General features: G+C 46.3%; 1 protein-coding gene across 1 annotated transcript; it reads left to right on the top strand.

Moving 5' to 3' along the window:
• The first annotated feature begins 1,423 nt into the window (after positions 1-1,423).
• LOC134469312 (caveolae-associated protein 4a-like) lies at positions 1,424-12,243 on the top strand. Its single transcript, XM_063223486.1, has 5 exons — positions 1,424-1,513; positions 3,559-3,723; positions 4,836-5,051; positions 8,868-9,153; positions 9,972-12,243. Exons 2-5 carry the CDS (start codon positions 3,595-3,597, stop codon positions 10,271-10,273), a joined length of 933 nt encoding a protein of 310 aa, XP_063079556.1. The 5' UTR covers positions 1,424-1,513; positions 3,559-3,594; the 3' UTR covers positions 10,274-12,243.
• Positions 12,244-17,500: the final 5,257 nt, after the last annotated feature.

The following is a 17,500-nucleotide window of genomic DNA, read 5'->3' as shown; positions in this document are numbered from 1 at the left end:
CCCAACACTCCTCTTCAGCAGCACCTGCCCCCCCAAAAATGTCTGTTCCCTACACTGCAAGGGAGTGTTTACCTGTACAGGATTGTCAGCAGGGTTGCCAGATAAGACTGAGGATTTCCAGGCCAATACATGCTCAAAACCTGTCTGGCCTGGAAGCACTGCATCCCACCCGATTTGAACTGAATTCTATTGATTTCTATGGCCACAAATATGCATTTTAGCCATTTTTACCCACAAATGGCCATCCTCAGCCGCACAATTGGGCGGAAAACCACCCAATCTGGCAACACTGATTGTCAGTGTCATTATTATATATGTTTACACTACAGTATGTGTTTTCTGTTGCTGTCTGAAGTCAATGTCTACAATTTCAAGTTTTTCAGAGCACAGACTGCTTGGCATACTGTATGTGGTGTGTGTTAGAGATGTGTGTGTGTGTTTGTGTGTGTGTGTGTGTGTGCGTGCGTGCGTGCGTGCGTGCGTGCGTGCGTGCGTGCGTGCGTGCGTGCGTGTGTGTGTGTGTGTGTGCGTGTGTGTGCGTGCGTGTGTGTGTGTGTGTGTGTGTGTGTGTGTGTCTGGCTGTCTGTGTGTGTGTGTTTTGGATGTTGTGTTTGAGGTTGGAGAAGTGTGTGTGTGTGTGGGGGGGGTGCAGCAGCTGTTGGCTTCAGTCTAATAGATATAGGGAGTGACCTGCATTGCTTACGCACTTGGAAACACTCCACCCTCCCACAACACCCCCAACACCCCCGAACCATAGACAAAAACTCACACACACACTCACACACACACACACACACACCACCACAAATCACCACCACACATTTGAACAAGGAAACGCTCTGATTAAAGTACTCCTTAGGCCGTAGAGAATCACCTTGTGTGTTTGAGTGTGTGTATGGGTGTGTTGGCAGGGGGGGCTTTCCGCTCTGTCCCCCATGGTTCTACTGCAGCTTCCAAAAATGCCCCTGTGTCCCCTTACATGTGTATTTATATCGCTGTCTATTTGTGTGTGTGTGTGTGTGTGTGTGTGTGTGTGTGTGTGTGTGTGTGTGTGTGTGTGTGTGTGTGTGTGTGTGTGCGTGCGTGCGTGCGTGTGTGTGTGTGTGTGCAGGGAAGCCGACCGGGGGAGGGGGGACAAAGGGGTCACTCGTCCCAGGCCCAGGGAGAGAGGGGGCCCAGAATTGGATCCAAAATACATTGTAGGTACGTATTGGCTTTGGGGCCCTTTCAAATGACTTTGCCCAGGCCCTGGCCAAAGCTGTCAGCGGCCCTGTGTGTGTGTGTGTGTGTGTGTGTGTGTGTGTGTGTGTGTGTGTGTGTGTGTGTGTGTGTGTGTGTGTGTGTGTGTGTGTGTGTGTGTGTGTGTGTGTGTGTGTGTGTGTGTGTGTGTGTGTGTGTGTGTGTCGGTGGGTAGGTGGAGTCTGGTGTGTGTGTGATCCCTCAGTATTAGCGGTTCTGCCACTTCGTCCAGGAGTGAGTGCCATCCTCTCACCTCTTTGCCAAACGGACTTCTGTAAGTTTCACATCTGTACTGTATGTGTGTCAGTCAATTAACCTGCTCGTCCATATCGATTCCTAGATCTAGTGTGTGTGTATGTGTGTGTGTGTGTGCGTGTGTGTGTGCGTGTGTGTGTGTGTGTGTGCGTGTGTGTGTCCGTGCATTATAATAGAGCATATCTAATACAACTTCATCTTCGTCTATTACATTCATTTTGTAACTCTGCATTGCCGTGTCTGTGTCTGTGTCTGTGTCTGTGTGCTCTGTGTATATCTTGCCATTTTGCCCAGGTAGCTTTGACACAGCACACATTTGTATGTGTTTAGCGTTGGGTACTTACAATGCACATTTGTACTGTATGTGTTGAAGGCGCACTGTGTACTATTTTTAGTAGTTTATTTCCAGAATTCATGCTGCCATTCACAAAAGTTACCTTTTTCATGAGTACTTACCACCACCATCCAATTCTAAGTATTCATTATGACTGGGAGAATTGCTACTATTGCTATTACTTCCTACTGTACATTTGCTCCAAAAGGATCCAAAGTGATGAAGTATCAGAGCTGTCTGACAAAGCTCATTACGATCAATACTTTTTAAAATGTCATGTATTTGTTCATATGAAAATGAAAAGTTTGATTTTACTTTGGTCAATGGATATCGCCAAAACTTCTCATAGCTCATTACCATGAAACATAAGTGGGTTTTACCTGGATTTCAGCTTGACATTTTAACATTGCCTTTACTCTTGATGCTCACTCTTTCTCACTCTTGTGCACCAATATTCCTTCTGTCCATATTCAAATAATGACTCTGATCACTTTCATAGTACAGTTATAGTTGGTGACTGTGAGTTAGTCAATGCTGCCTGCTATGTGTGTGGGTGTGAGTCAGAGCTTGACATTCAGTTTTTCGCTTGCTGGTCAGTCATGGTGGCTAGTGGTTTTCCCAAGTCACTTGCCATTCAGCTATTCTACTAGCCACAAATGTGATATTACTTCTTTTTTTCTTTATCACGACACTGTCATGACACTAAGTGCAAAGCTTTATACATGGAAATGAATCATACACTGAGTAACTGAGCTTTTCTTGAACTTCTACAAACAATTGATACACAAGGAGCAAAGTGCAAAGGCTATTCTGATATGTCCCACCAAATAATAAGCTACTTGCCAAACTGGCTAGTGACACTGAAATTATTACCAGCCACAGCCAAGTTTTACCAGCATTTGGACGGTTGGCAGGTGCCAGTGTCAAGCCCTGGTGTGAGTGTTAAGTACTTTTTCTTTTCATTTTGTAAGGTCAGTTTGTGATTTTCTGCCAGACCCATCTCTGGTGTGAGGGAGTGAGCCAATTATTATTAGTATTATTATTATTACCTACACTTCTTTTGAGTTTCTCTTTCAATCATTTCATCTGTGTGCGTGTGTGTGTGTGCGTGTGTGCGTGTGTGTGTGTGCGTGTGTGTGTGTGTGTGTGTGTGTGTGTGTGTGTGTGTGTGTGTGTGTGTGTGTGTGTGTGTGTGTGTGTGTGTGTGTGTGTGTGTGTGTGTGTGTGTGTGTGTGCTTTTGATTTGCAGCTGTTTTGCTGGTTTACTGTTCCTTGGTCCTTTAGGCCATGTCAGTGTGTGTGTGTATGTGTCTGTGTGTGTGCATGTGTGTGTGTGTGTGTGTGTGTGTGTGTGTGTGTGTGTGTGTGTGTGTGTGTGTGTGTGTGTGTGTGTGTGTGTGTGTGGGCGCGTGTGTGTGTGTGTGTGTGTGTGTGTGTGTGTGTGTGTGTGTGTGTGTGTTTGTGCGTGTGCATGTGCATGTGTGTGCCTGCATGCATGCTTTAGAGACAGTTTCAGTAATTAGAACTTCCTCAGTGTAGCCCGGACCCATAATGTAGTGGAACGCTGTAATAGTCATTGAAAATGTAGCTGCTATAGCACTACACTACTATGACATAACACAGGGACATTTAGTAATGCACTACGAATTGGTCATTGCCATTTTGGTAGCAACAAATGTATTACGCTGTGTCTTCACAGGTTAAGACCTTGCGTTGTGTTTTTCTCTCAGGCTCATCCCTGCTGCTAGCTACCTGGTGTGTGTGTGATGGCTCTGGGGTCGGAGTCGGAGGTGATGTCGGTGCTGGCGCTGCTGGAGCGCGTGTCCGGGGTGCTGGAGGGAGTCCAGAGCAGCCAGGCGCGCATGCAGGAACAACAGGTGGCGCTAGAGGGACAGGTGAGTCATACTATCACACAGGAACACACACACGCCGACACTCACACGCGGACTCACATATACACACACACACACACACACACACACACACACACACACACACACACACACACACACACACACACACACACACACACACACACACACACACACACACACACACACACACACACTACTAGCATGCACACATGCACACAGACACAGTAATAACTGTTGGTTCTAGAGGCAGATGAGTCATGCATACAGGCAGGAGGTCTTGGCTCCAGCCTGCCCCAGAGCTGGAAGTACAGTATAATGCAGTACAATATAATAGCAACACACACACTCCAGGAAATCAATAGAAAAACAATTAAAAACTATTGATATTGTAGAATTGCCTTATTTGCAGTATTCTAGGCCTATCACAGCCTTGTGCTTGGAAATGGTATTCATTCTGGAATCCATTATCAATCTGTCCCCATAGTGTGTGCCATTCCACACCAGTACACAGTGGAAAATGCAGTGTTAATTCAACACTTAGAGAGTACTCTGGGACCAAATACAGAAGATAGAAATCTAGAAGATGTTAAATCAACTCTATCCTGCAGAACAGTTTGGGGTAGGCACTAGGCGGCGCAGATTCAGTAGCAGTCAAAACTTAAAATAGAAGTAAATTCATGGTCTAAGTACAACACTAGTATATGATATTACTACATACCGTAGGCTAGGTGTTACACCAGTTATTCCCCTGTACCTACTGAGGTAGACTGTGTTGTTACTGGAAAAAAAATGCAGCAAATTTTATACAACCCTCTCAGAATCAGCCAGTAAACCAGTTTCTCAGTGAAGTCACCTGTGATGGAGGGGACCTATGGCAAGGGGTTTCACTTCTGTTTTTTTTTTTTTTTAAAGATATTGTTTTGGTCTTTTTGACTTTAGTGACAGGACAGTTTTAGAGAGAGACAGGAAACAATGGGAGAGAGAGATGGGGAAGGGTCGACAAAGGACCCGGGCCGGAATCAAACCCAGGTCGGCCGCATAGTAGACGAGTGCCCTACCGTTAGGCCACGGTGGGGCCCCTTCATGCTTTTGCCATCTCTGTTCGGTGCCGACACTCTGATCTCCATTCCCAGGTGTCAGCCATGCGCGACCAGGTGACGCAGCTGGGTTCTGAGCATGCCCAGACGGCCGCCACGGTGCAGAAGCTGCTGGCGAAGTCGCGGCGCGTGAGCGCGCACGTCAAGGAGGTGAAGACGCGCGTGGACAAGCAGAACACCCGCGTCAGGAAGGTGGAGACGTCACAGGACGAGCTGCTGACACGCAACCGCTTCAGGGTCGTCATCTTCCAGGTGAGGTGGCATGTGAGGCGCGCACACACACACGCACGCACGCACGCACACACGCACACACACACAGACACGCACGCACGCACGCACGCACACACACACACTGGTAGAGGAGCTGTATTGGCAAACAGGAGTTTGCAGGTTCAAGTCTCACTCTGCCTAACCCCATCAATGTGTACTTGATCAAGATACTTTACCCCAAATTGCTCCTGGTTTAAACCTTGTGTGGCAGACCGGCAGCCACTGCCACTAGTGTGTGAATGTGACACCTACATTGTAAAGTGCTTTGAGTGTTTCTCGGAGTGGCGAAGTGTTATGCTGTATCAGTAAATAAATACGGTCCATTTACCACAATTATGTAGACATACGCTATATAATGTTAATGTTGTGTTAATGTTGTACAATGTATACAGATAATACAGTGTAATGTCAGATAATATGTAATATTGGACGCTTATATTCACAACCTGGATTTCAATATTTAAATCGGCCAGAATTACTTGGAATTATTACTATTGTAATGTTGTTCAGTACTATTTTTGTGTTGTACTGTATCAGCCATTATTATTGTTGGCGTAGCATCAGTTTGGACAGTAGATCACAGTACTTCATGCAGCATGCATTAGCTAACATGTGTTGTGATTGCTGGGGCCCAAATCATTTGGGGCCCAAATCATGTTTTGACCATTTTGCTGCGGTACTGTTGTTGTTACTGGTAAAAGTAAAAACATTTCCTCAATGTCAGGTTAGGGATTGTTTTGGTTTTGGGCAAGGTTTGGAATTCTTTAGTTATTGTTAGGGTTTGAATGAATGGAAGGGCCGAACAAAATTAGGAAGGGCGGCACAAGGGCCCGAAAAGATATTAAGGTTGGGCTGTGTGTGTGTGTATGTGTGTGTGTGTGTGTGTGTGTGTGTGTGTGTGTGTGTGTGTGTGTGTGTGTGTGTGTGTGTGTGTGTGTGTGTGTGTGTGTGTGTGTGTGAGAGAGAGAGAGAGCCCACATGCATGCCTGTGTGGGTGGGTGAGTGTGGGTGTGTGAATGTACACCGTAATGTCACTCGCTAGACACAAACACGGTTGCCATAGCAGTTAAGCTTCATTCAGGGCTGGCCGGGGATCGCAACACAGCAGGGCAGTTTTGGGATAGACCAACCCTTCACATGCCCCCTTGCTTTTCGAGGATGTTAGGAGTATCTCAGCCCACTGTCAATATTAAAGGACCAGTTCAGTCAATTTCAACATGCAGTTGTAATGCTCACACTACCCTGGACTTGTCAGTACCTGAGGTTTTTTTTTTCTTCTTCTTCAGCCTTTTCAGAGATCTTGGTCATTGTAATGGGGGCAGCGCTTTGTTTACATTTCAAAAAAACATTTTTATTTATTCCCAAAAACATCCAAAAGGTTATACAACATCAGCAGACAACTAGCAAACAGCAGTACCTTTTGGGAAAATATTTGGAGTAGGCCTATGTTAATTTTTTTAAAAATGTAAACAAACGCTGCCCCCAATAGAATAGCTCATATCTCGGAAAGGGCTTAGCCAAAAACTGTGGCATCACCGGGTACTGACAAGTCAAGGGTAGCGTGAGCAATACAACAGCATATTGAAATTGACTGAACTGGTCCTTTAAGCATGGGCCAGTGGGCTGCCCCATCTAAATGGAGGGCTAATCTCTAAGGGAAAACAAACAGCCAAAATAAGCAACAGCATTTGCCCATGAGGACTGTTTGTCCACTGGGAAAAATGCCTTGTATACGCCAGATTACCAGACCAGCGTTTGGAGGTTGGGGTGCGCACATCCACAAAGTAGTTATGCAGGTGTTGTGAAGTGGTCAGCACACTGGGTATTAGCTCCAAAAATATAAACTTTATTTCATTTTTTACAAATGGCAATGCACACTGGGTATAAACTATATTTCATTTTCACAAACGGCAACGTTACCATTTGTAAAAATGAAATAAAGCTTCTATTTTTTGAGCTAATACCCTGTGTGCGGTCCACTTCATCACACAGATTACCAGACCAGCCCTGGCTTGATTTGAGTCAGAGATAATGTGTGGGCACAGGCACAGGATACAGGACCTCTTTTCCACTGCCCATTTTCTGGTAGGCCTACAGCGTGACACAGCGCGACTCGGCCGCCACGGTTTGCTTTACAATTGAGCTGTGTCAACTCGTGCCTATTCTAAAAGCAAGAAGTGGCGGCCGAGTCATGCTGTGTCGCGCTGTAGGCCTACCGGAAAACCGGCAGTGGAAAAGAGGCAAGAGAGACGATATGAACAGAGGCCTGCCTGGGCCCACACATTCTTTGAAGCTTTGAAGTCACAATAAGCAGTCTACAGAGACAGGCGCAAACACAGGGTGAGTGAAAGGCAGAAGAGATAGGAAGGAAGGAAGGCAGGCAATGAGGAAGAGGAGAGGAAGAGAGAGAGAGAGAGAGAGAGAGAGAGAGAGAGAGAGAGAGAGAGAAAAAATAAAGAGAGAGAGAAAGAGAGACAGCGAGATAGAGAGAGAGGAAAAGATGACTGTGGTACTGGCGCTAGCTAACCACTCACCTCCTGAAACAGCTGCTAATGACAGCGGCCTAAACTTAGAAGCTGACACACACACATTCACACACCCATATAGATACATCCATTTAACGACACGCACACATGCACACACACACACACACACACAACACACACACACACACACACACACACGCACACACACACGCACACACACGCAACACACACGCACACACACGCACACACACGCGCACACACACACACACACACACACACACTCACGCACACGCACACACATACACATACACAGACATAACTTTAACTTTAAATAAATTTGGGATGAAAAACTAGTCCACGCATATCTATCTATATTCAATCAATGTCTGCCATCATTCATACACACAGGCGCAGTTACACAAACAGAGACACATACTGTACATGAGCGCATACTGTAAGGGTACTGTAAGGGTGTGTTTGCGTTAAACTAGACTCTTGGGAAGTGTTGGGTTTCAGTTTCAGTGTGTGTGTGTGTGTGTGTGTGTGTGTGTGTGTGTGTGTGTGTGTGTGTGTGTGTGTCTGTCTGTCTGTCTCTGTGTGTGTGTGTGTGTGTGTGTGTGTGTGTGTGTGTGTGTGTGTGTGTGTGTGTGTGTGTGTGTGTGTGTGTGTGTGTGTGTGTGTGTGTGTGTGTGTGTGATTGTCCTGAATGTCATGAGCTTCAGAACTCTATATTAGGACTCCAATGTCAGTAGCCCTGTACACCCACATACACTCACTCAGTGTGGTCTCAATTTGAAAGAACAGACAGCATTCAAAAATATTGAATTGTTTGGGATGCATAAATGGTGCATAAACGAATATACAAAATATTGTGGTTGTTGGTAGCAGTATTAGGTTGATTCTTCTCACTTAAAAAAAAAACAATACTCGAATTTCCCCTTCAGAATAAGAAAATCAACTTGAACTTGAATTTGGTCATTATTAGACTTAGTTCAGGTGTTGTTGTATATGATGGGTGGGTCTGACTTTCCCTCCCTCTCTCTCTATGTTTCTCTCCCCCTCTCTCTCTCTTTCTCTTCCTCTCTTCCTCTCTCTCTCTCTCTCCATCTCTCTCTCCATATGTCTCCCTCTCTCTCTTTCTCTCCCTCCCTCTCTCCATCTCTCTGCATCTCTCTCTCCCTCTCTGTCTCTTTCTCTCCCTCTCTCTCTTCATCTCTCTCTCTCTCTCTCTCTCTCTCTCTCTCTCTCTCTCTCTCTCTCTCTCTCTCTCTCTCTCTCTCTCTCTCTCTCTCTCTCTCTCTCCCACTACAAGGGGGACACAGAGCTGCCTTCGGTGGCCGTCACCAAGACTCCCAAGGGGGCGGGGCTGGCCGGCGTGGATACAGAACCTGACGAGTACGACCCCCCCGCTGACCTGTCGTCCGACGACGACTACCACACGGAGGAGGTGGAGTCAGGCACGCGGGGCGCCCGGCTGAGGGCGGGGCTTCGCGCCCGCATGCTGGCCACACGCCAACGCACCCGCGAGAACCTCAGCAAGACCGGCGCCACGCTCAAGCAGGGAGGAGCCGCCCTGGGCGGCCGCGTCAAGGTCTTAGGTTGGTTTGGGACATTTTTCAGTCCTTCGTTCGTTCGTTTGTTCGTTCGTTCGTTCGTTCGTTCGTTCGTTCGTTCGTTCGTTCGTTCGTTCGTTCGTTCGTTCGTTCATTCATTCAGTCATTCAGTCATTCAGTCATTCATTTATTTATCCCCAACTCCACCACTTTGTACCTTATGGTGCACTTTGTAGGTGCGCTGTATAGGATTGTGGCCAGAGTAGGTATTGCAACCACTCTGCTCATTGAAACTGTGCTGCCTATTGCCACATTTGATCCTTGCACAAGGTGATGATAGACTACAAATGAATAATGAAAACATAGCCTTCAGGAATGACCTGAATAATATGCTGAATAATACTGTAATATGAATGAATAATATCTGAATAACCTTCGCATCTCGTTGCTGCGTGGCTGCAGGGGACAAGGTGGCAACTGCTACAGTACAGTACACTCCTATGACATAACCTGAATAATAATATGAATGAATAATATCTGAATAACCTTTGCCTCTCTCGTTGCTGTGTGGCTGCAGGGCACAAGGTGATGATAAACTACAAACGCAAAAAAAGCAGAACCTTCAAGACTCTGAATAACCTGACTAATACGCTGATTAATACTGTAATATGAATTGATAATATCTGAATAACCTTCCCCTCACCTCTCCCGTTGCCGTGTGGCTGCAGGGGACAAGGTGGTAACAACTACAGTAGAACACTTCTATGACATAACCTGAATAATAATATGAATAATAATATGAATGAATAATATCTGAATAACCTTTCAACTCTCTCTCCTCTCTCGTTGCCGTGTGGCTGCAGGCGACAAGGTGATGCCCGAGGAGCGGCGCCAGCGTATCCGCGACGGCGGCACCCGTCTGAAGCAGCAGGTGGCCCAGAAGGTACCAAAGCTGCGGCACGCGCCGCGCTCAGTGGCCGAGGGCGAGGAGGAGGAGCTGGAGGGGGGCGCTCACGCCGCCGTCACCCCGCCCAAGGGCCGCCGGCAGCAGCAGGAGGTCACCGAGGTCACCAGGTCGGGGCCCGTGACGGAGGCCGGCGCCACCAGCGTCCCGTTGGACGGCCCCGCCGCCGCCGCCGTGGAAACGGGCAAGAGCGAGGAGTGATTACGACGGAACGGAGCGATGATGATGATGATGATGATGATGATGATGATGATGATGATGATGATGATGATGATGGAATTGTGGAATTTGAGGATGAAGGATCGTCTACTACTGTACAGCTCTACAAAGACAAAGTGCATTCACTACAGCCACATTGAAACTGAGAAGGAGGCCTTCAAAACCTTGATACTAAGTTGGATATTGTAGTTAACTGAAAATTTGATATTGCAATGTCCCTAAAAGGGGACACATTTGAATCGTACAGCGTTGTCAGAAGATAAGGTGTAATGAAGACCATTTTCAGTCCAAACTCAATTTTGACAAAATATGTAGTTACTGTACTTTGCCTTTGTAGGGCGGTATACAGCCTTCGATATCGGGAGAGAGGATGAAAGAGATGGCGACAAATCATGGAGAGATGTTTGGTTAAGAATAAAAAGCAATGTGGGTGAGAGAGACAGAAGAGGCTGCTTGTCTGCAGCAGTGAAGTAGATTGTGTGTGTGATTGTGACTGAGTTTTCAGGGTGAGAGAAAGAAGGCACTAATATGAGCAAGATGAAAACACGAAATGTATGGTTATTTTGTATGTGTCTGTTTATTAGTGAAACTACGTGAAACACTGTGTGTGTGTGTGTGTGTGTGTGTGTGTGTGTGTGTGTGTGTGTGTGTGTGTGTGTGTGTGTGTGTGTGTGTGTGTGCGCTCGCGCATGTGTGTGCGTGTGTGTGTGTACATGCCTGCATGCGTGCATGTGTGTAGGCATGAATGCTCATGTGCATATCAGACGAATGCACTCCTATTTAGATAACCCCCATCTTCCTCCCCATATTAGCCCAATCTGTCAGGCTGAGTGCGTTACAGCAGCAATTCCCCAACGCCACAGCTATCAATCAAACCACCGTCTATCTGATGGCTTCCTGTCAAAGTGATTCAGCACCGTAGCTACAGTGGCCATCGCTCCTAATAAGCGAATTAATGATCCTCTCACTCATGCCGCCCGCCTCCACCCCTCTTAGACACGCAACCAACTCCAACGTGTTTTAGGAGACACTGGGCCAGCTCCTGGCCTCGCCTGGGCCAAACTTGGCCTCTGTATAGAAGACAAGATGAGGGGATGTGTAAAAGATGATGTACTGTAACAGGCACTGTGCCTTTTGAGAAGTGCAATTAAAAAAATAAGATTAGAATGGTGGCCTCCATAAGGTTCTATTTCGTGATGTCATACTGATCAATGGTCAAAGGTGAGATTCTAGATCATTAGCTCTGGAGTTTTCATTGATTACGGCCATTTTACGTAAGCACAATTCATTTTTTTAAAACTCATTTTGAAACTGCAATCTTGTTGCAAAATCCCACACATACGAGTCCATCAATCCATATTCACCTTGGCATCCTTCTTTATCTTCAGTTCACTGTCACTTTCACTGTCCCTCTTTCTGTTCCTCGTTTTATTTTATTTATTTTATTTTACACATGGGGAGTGCCTCTTGAGATGTGACATCTCGTTTTCAATAGGGTCCCCAATACTACCTTGCTATATTCAAGACAGGGTAATGGTGCTGTTTTTTACTTTGCTGGCCTTAAGCCCGATTGGTGAGATTTAAATTTTAGAACTTAGTGTCAAATCCCAACGATAGTGTTAAGCCAGTAGGTTGCAAAGTTATAGTCAACTGACATAGTGTTTTAAAATGGAAAGACGGAGAGATTGCTATGTAACCCTGTGTGCAATACATATAAGTGTGTTAGAGGTTTTGCAAATCACTGCGTGTACTATTTTGCAAAGAGTGTGATGCAAAATATGTGCGTTGAGTGGTGCCAACCAAAGCTGATATTTTTTGCTATCTCAAAGTTTTCAAGATTTCATTACTTGTGACAAACTTTATATTTTAGTGTGTAAGCAAAAATAAAAGCTGGAATGTGGTTCGCGGAAAGTGTAAAATCATTCTGGAATGGAATAAAATGGAAAGCTTGATGACTACTCTCACTCGTCTTCATTCCCCATCACAGCCCTGTCAGAATAAACAAAATACGGCCAGGTCTGAAATGGGTCTCGGAAGAAAGAAAGAAAGAAAGAAAGAAAGAAAGAAAGAAAGAAAGAAAGAAAGAAAGAAAGAAAGAAAGAAAAGATTGCTCTGTCTCTACACAGCCTAAACACTGACATTGGGCCCAATCTGACTGGTGGCTGGTGCCTGAGAGCAGGACAGCTGACAGCTTTTGCTGGGCCCAGAGCAAAGTCATTAAGAAAGGGCCCCCCAACCAATACATACAATGTAATGAAAACCCATTTTGCGACCCCATCTCTCCCTGGGCCCTGGACAACTGACGCCTTTGCCCCCCCCACCCTGTAAGCTTCCCTGCCTCAGAGCATATTATGATTTCATGATTGTATTACGACTGCAACAGAATGAATGAAACACTCACATGCTGTCACAGATACTGCTCACATGATGGAGTGACAGAGATGCTGTTACATTAGGCATGCTCAGATAAGAAGATAGATTGGAGAGGGAGAGAGAGAGATGGGGGGAGGTGGGGAGGGGGGGTATAGACCATAAGATAAGAGGAGGAAAAGTGATTTATTGGCCTACTGACTGAACGATAGATTGCCGTTGGGTGTGGAGAGAATGAGGCTGCAGAGAAGTGTCTTACCTACATACAGACGTATATGAAGTTGCATATAGCCTACTGAGACAAGTAAATTAACACAGGGAGGGAGGGAGGGAGAGAGAGAGAGAGAGAAAGAGAAAGACAGAGAGAGAGAGAGAGAGAGAGAGAGAGAGAGAGAGAAAGAGAAAGACAGAGACGAGACAGACAGAAAGAAATTCCCAGATATAGACAAGACAAGATATATGTAGGTAGGCCTACATGTAACAGGCAGACATTTTCATCGACCCAGTGACTGAAAAAAAGATGGGGGAAAGCGAGAAGGTTGAGAGAGAAATGGAGAGAGATGGCGAGAGGGTGGGGGGGAGTGGAAACACATCCAGGAAATGGGCTGCTACAGTGAGTGGGATCGAGGGACAGCTGTATTGGGTTTCCTGTCTCTAGGGAGGACTGATGTAGGGGGCTGTAGTCTGTAGAGGTCTGTAGTCTGTAGAGGTCTGTAGTCGGTAGAGGTCTGTAGTCTGTATGTTCTCCTATGGACAAGGTTGCCAGTTGCAACTGATGATTTTCAGTCCAAAAGGAATTCCCAAAAAGCGTTCAGAGGCACTAAATCTGTGAATTCTATTGATTTATCTGGAGACAAATCTACAGAAATACCCTCCCCAGGGAAGCTGACAGGGGGGGGGGGGGGGGGGGGGCAAAGGGGTCAGTTGTCCCAGGCCCAGGGAGACGAGGGGCCCAGGAATGGGTCCTCATTACATTGTATGTATCGAATGAGGGGCCCTTTCAGATTACTGTGTCCTGGGCCCAGCCAAAACTGTCAGCGGTCCTGACCCTCCCAATACCTTTTTTTGATTCGCCCAATGAGGTGGGACACTGTCCAATCTGGCAACACTACCAACCTCGTCCCACACAACACTACTCTCTCGTCCCACACAAGTGCAGGGCACCCTGGGATAGCAGAGTAGGCCAACAGCCCCGTAATCACTTCCACAATCTTTAAAATATTACGTTAGGCAACACTATCACATTACACACACAGACCATTACAGTAGACAAGACAGTCCATCCGAGAGTGCATGCCTGTATTAGATATGTGTGCATGTGTATAATGATACAAGGAAGGGAGAGAAGGAGAAATAGAGAGAGAGAGAGAGAGAGAGAGAGAGAGAGAGAGAGAGAGAGAGAGAGAGAGAGAGAGAGAGACAGAGAGACAGAGAGAGACTGTTTGACTTTTAAAATCCCTTTATTGAACCATTGCATGGTCTATATGTCCACAAAATCGTCTCTCTCTACCTTTCACCTAACATGGAGTTTATTAAGCCTACAGATTCACATTATTGTCATGGCAACACAGGTCGAAAAGATGTAGAGTATTCCTCTGGGGGGGGGAGAGAGAGAGAGAGAGAGAGAGAGAGAGAGAGAGAGAGAGAGAGAGAGAGAGAGAGAGAGAGAGAGAGAGAGAGAGAGAGAGAGAGAGAGGTGAGAATATGATGCATATTTTCCCTCGTTAAGCAACACACACACACACACACACACACACACACACGGTATATGACTGATATATGCAGAATGTGCAGACAGCCAGAGGAAAGGTAAGCGACCCGAACATTTTTCGCACACCCACGCACAAACACCAGAACATACACACACACACACACACACACACACACACACACACACACACACACACACACACACACACACACACACACACACACACACACACACACACACACACACACACACACACACACACACACACACACACACACACACACACACTTCATATACTTTATACCCCCTCTATACCGCATTGGCCTGTGTGAGTGAATGGGAATGAATAAATGAAGAGGCTGGTTGTACTGTAGGAGTGCTGGCACACTGACACATTTCCAGCTGAAGTGCTTCTGCAGGGCTGGACTGGTCATCTGGCATACAGGGCATTTTCCCAGTGGGCTGGCAGCAGGGCTCAAAAATACCGTTTGTCATCATCAGCCAAAATGGCTAGTAGATGTTGATCTTACTAGCCATACACACACTCAGTAATGGGTCAAAGTGGTTAGTGAGTTCTCTTTTTTACCAGCCAAACTGAATTTTCACCAGCATTTGGCCAGCCGGCCGCTGACAGCCTTGATTGGGCCCGGGACAAAAACATCTATAAGGGCCCCTCCGTCAGTACATACAATGCAATGAGGACCCAATTGTGGGGCCCGTATCTGCCTGGGCACGGGACAACTGACACCCCCCCCCCCCATGGGGATGAGGGGCTAGTCTATGCCAAAAAAAATGCCTGGGCCGGTTTGTGATCTCAGTCCAGCTGTGTACTTCTCCATATCCAGCTACTGCAGTACAGTATGGCACTTCCTCACTTGGGGCTGGTGTGGGGGAGGGATGTCGGAGGTCCTCAGCCAACCACAGTTTTAGGCACATCTGAGCACCGCAGTGCGATTGGTCATTGGCACGGTTCGTCACCCAGATGTTATTAACCTACATCTACTGCGAGGAAAGCCAGAGCCTAAGTGCTCTTGAAGAATGCTATAGGGAGAGTCAGGGAGAGAAAGTAGACTGCTAACATGCGACTGTCACGTGATCTGTGTGTGTCTGTGTGTGTGTGTGTGTGTGTGTGTGTGTGTGTGTGTGTGTGTGTGTGTGTGTGTGTGTGTGTGTGTGTGTGTGTGTGTGTGTGTGTGTGTGTGTGTGTGTGTGTGTGTGTGTGTGTGTGTGTGTGTGTGTGTGCTTGTGTGTGGGCGGGTGAATTTATTTCCTCACACTCCAGTAAATACAGTCGGTGAATTGCCTTCAGGGATTTCCCTTGTGCTTTTAGAACAACAACCATCATGCCATTAGAAATGCTTTTACTACTACTACTACTACTAGGCCCTTGGCCGGGCCGTAACTACCATTGAGGACACAGAGGTCATGTCCTCTGTATTGTTTTTTTCAGAATTGTAAAATTGATCTATGATCATCTATGATAAATTCAGTTTGTATGCCACCCCCATTTATCCTCAAGGCAGTGATTAATGAAAACAAACTTAAGAGTTTGACAACAAACTTAAGATTTTGACTGAAGTATTTGACCTCGCAGTATTTGACCTTGGTATTTGAAAATGTCTGGTTACGGCCCTGACTACTACTACTACTACTACTAGGCCTACTATAACTCCTCCTCCTCCTCCTCCTCCTCCTCCTACTACTACTACAACTATTGCTATTATTATACTGCTGATTTGACCAATTAAATTCTTTGTATTAAAGCAAAGCCATCTGCTTCACTGTACTATTGCTGGAGCTGGATCTGAGAGGCGAGGCGTGATGTGAGTCGAGTGTGTTGGCGGCCCAGACAGACAGAAGACCAGTGACCCAGATTGTGAAGCAGCCATGTGGTGTAAATGCGGCGTTATACTGTAGTAGGCTAATCAGCAGCCAAGGCACTGGCAATGATGTAAGGCATAATGCAATGTTATGTGGAGCTCGACTGCTTGCCAAGAAAAGGTAGCACACAGTAGAGAATAGAAAGAAGCTTCTAACAATATCAAGCTTTAAAGGAACAGTCCACCCATTTTTTTCTCACATATTTGCAGTATCTCCATGCATTATTCATGAATGTGCGTATCATTTTCTTCTCAGTGTTTTCAGTACATAGACTTATTGGATCAGAAGTATTAGCGTAGCTTAGCATAATCACTGGAAGTGAATGGGAACATTAGCATCGAGCCACAAGTCACAGTACGGGATTAAATAGCTGTTTTGCACTTTGGTGAATTTTACATTAATTTTAAAGTAGTTTATAAGTAGGGCCTACATTTGAGAATGTTTTGTTAGATCCCATAGACTGTATTTGTATAGCATTGTATCATACAAGGCATGCAACTCAGTGCTTAACAAATGGGGAAACAAGATCATTGTTAGAGATGGATTTAAAAGGAGCGGTAGAGAGGTAGAGAGAGAAACAGCAAGAAGGCAGAGGAAGAATAGATAGATAGAGATTGTAGAGTCATAAGGTCCACGTAGGTTGGGACTAGGATTCTTAGAGGCGTAAGGTTCATAATGGCTGGGTCCAGCATAAGTCATAGATAGTCACACTGAATTTGGGCACTCAGATATGGCCCCTGGTGGCATCAGGGGTGAGGAAAAACTCCCTTTTCACTTGATTCATAGTTTGTAGGGGGAACAACTCAATGAGGTCTGAGAAAAAACCCTATAGCCAGGAAGAAACCTCAGGCAGAGACCAGTGGCCACCTAGGGGAGCCCCCTGCCAGGGCTGGTTGTGAACAGTAAGGACGCTGCAGCAGCTGGGACGCTGTGACACCTTGGCAGCTAGGAGTAGACAAGGGTGAAAAGGTGGGTCTTCAGCTGCTTCTTGAAGGAGTCGACCATTGACAGTATGGAGTCGACGCAGCTGGCTCTCGATGGGGAGGGCATTCGATCTCTTGGGCGCATTGCACACGAACGCGGCGGGGGTGGGGGTGGGAGTCCTTAGCAGCTTGGCATCAGTGGACCTGAGAGCTCGAGCAGGGGCATAAAAAGAGAGCATGTCAGAGATGTAACTGGGGGCAAGTCCATTAAATGCTTTAAACACTGTCAGAAGAATCTTTAAGTCAATTCTGTATGAGACAGGC

The sequence above is a fragment of the Engraulis encrasicolus genome, chromosome 18 (assembly GCF_034702125.1).
Source record: "Engraulis encrasicolus isolate BLACKSEA-1 chromosome 18, IST_EnEncr_1.0, whole genome shotgun sequence".
In the NCBI taxonomy this organism is placed as follows: Eukaryota; Metazoa; Chordata; class Actinopteri; order Clupeiformes; family Engraulidae; genus Engraulis; species Engraulis encrasicolus.
Note: the sequence above shows the minus strand (reverse complement) of the source record. Positions and strands in the feature narration are given on the sequence as shown.

What these genes read in the sequence shown, in the direction of transcription:
- LOC134469312 (XM_063223486.1), top strand. Translation starts at nt 3,595, where the DNA reads ATGGCTCTGGGGTCGGAGTCGGAGGTGATGTCGGTGCTGGCGCTGCTG. An exon ending in TCAGGGTCGTCATCTTCCAG is followed by an intron (nt 5,052 to 8,867) that starts GTGAGGTGGCAT and finishes TCCCACTACAAG; the next exon opens with GGGGACACAGAGCTGCCTTC. An exon ending in CGGCCGCGTCAAGGTCTTAG is followed by an intron (nt 9,154 to 9,971) that starts GTTGGTTTGGGA and finishes GTGTGGCTGCAG; the next exon opens with GCGACAAGGTGATGCCCGAG.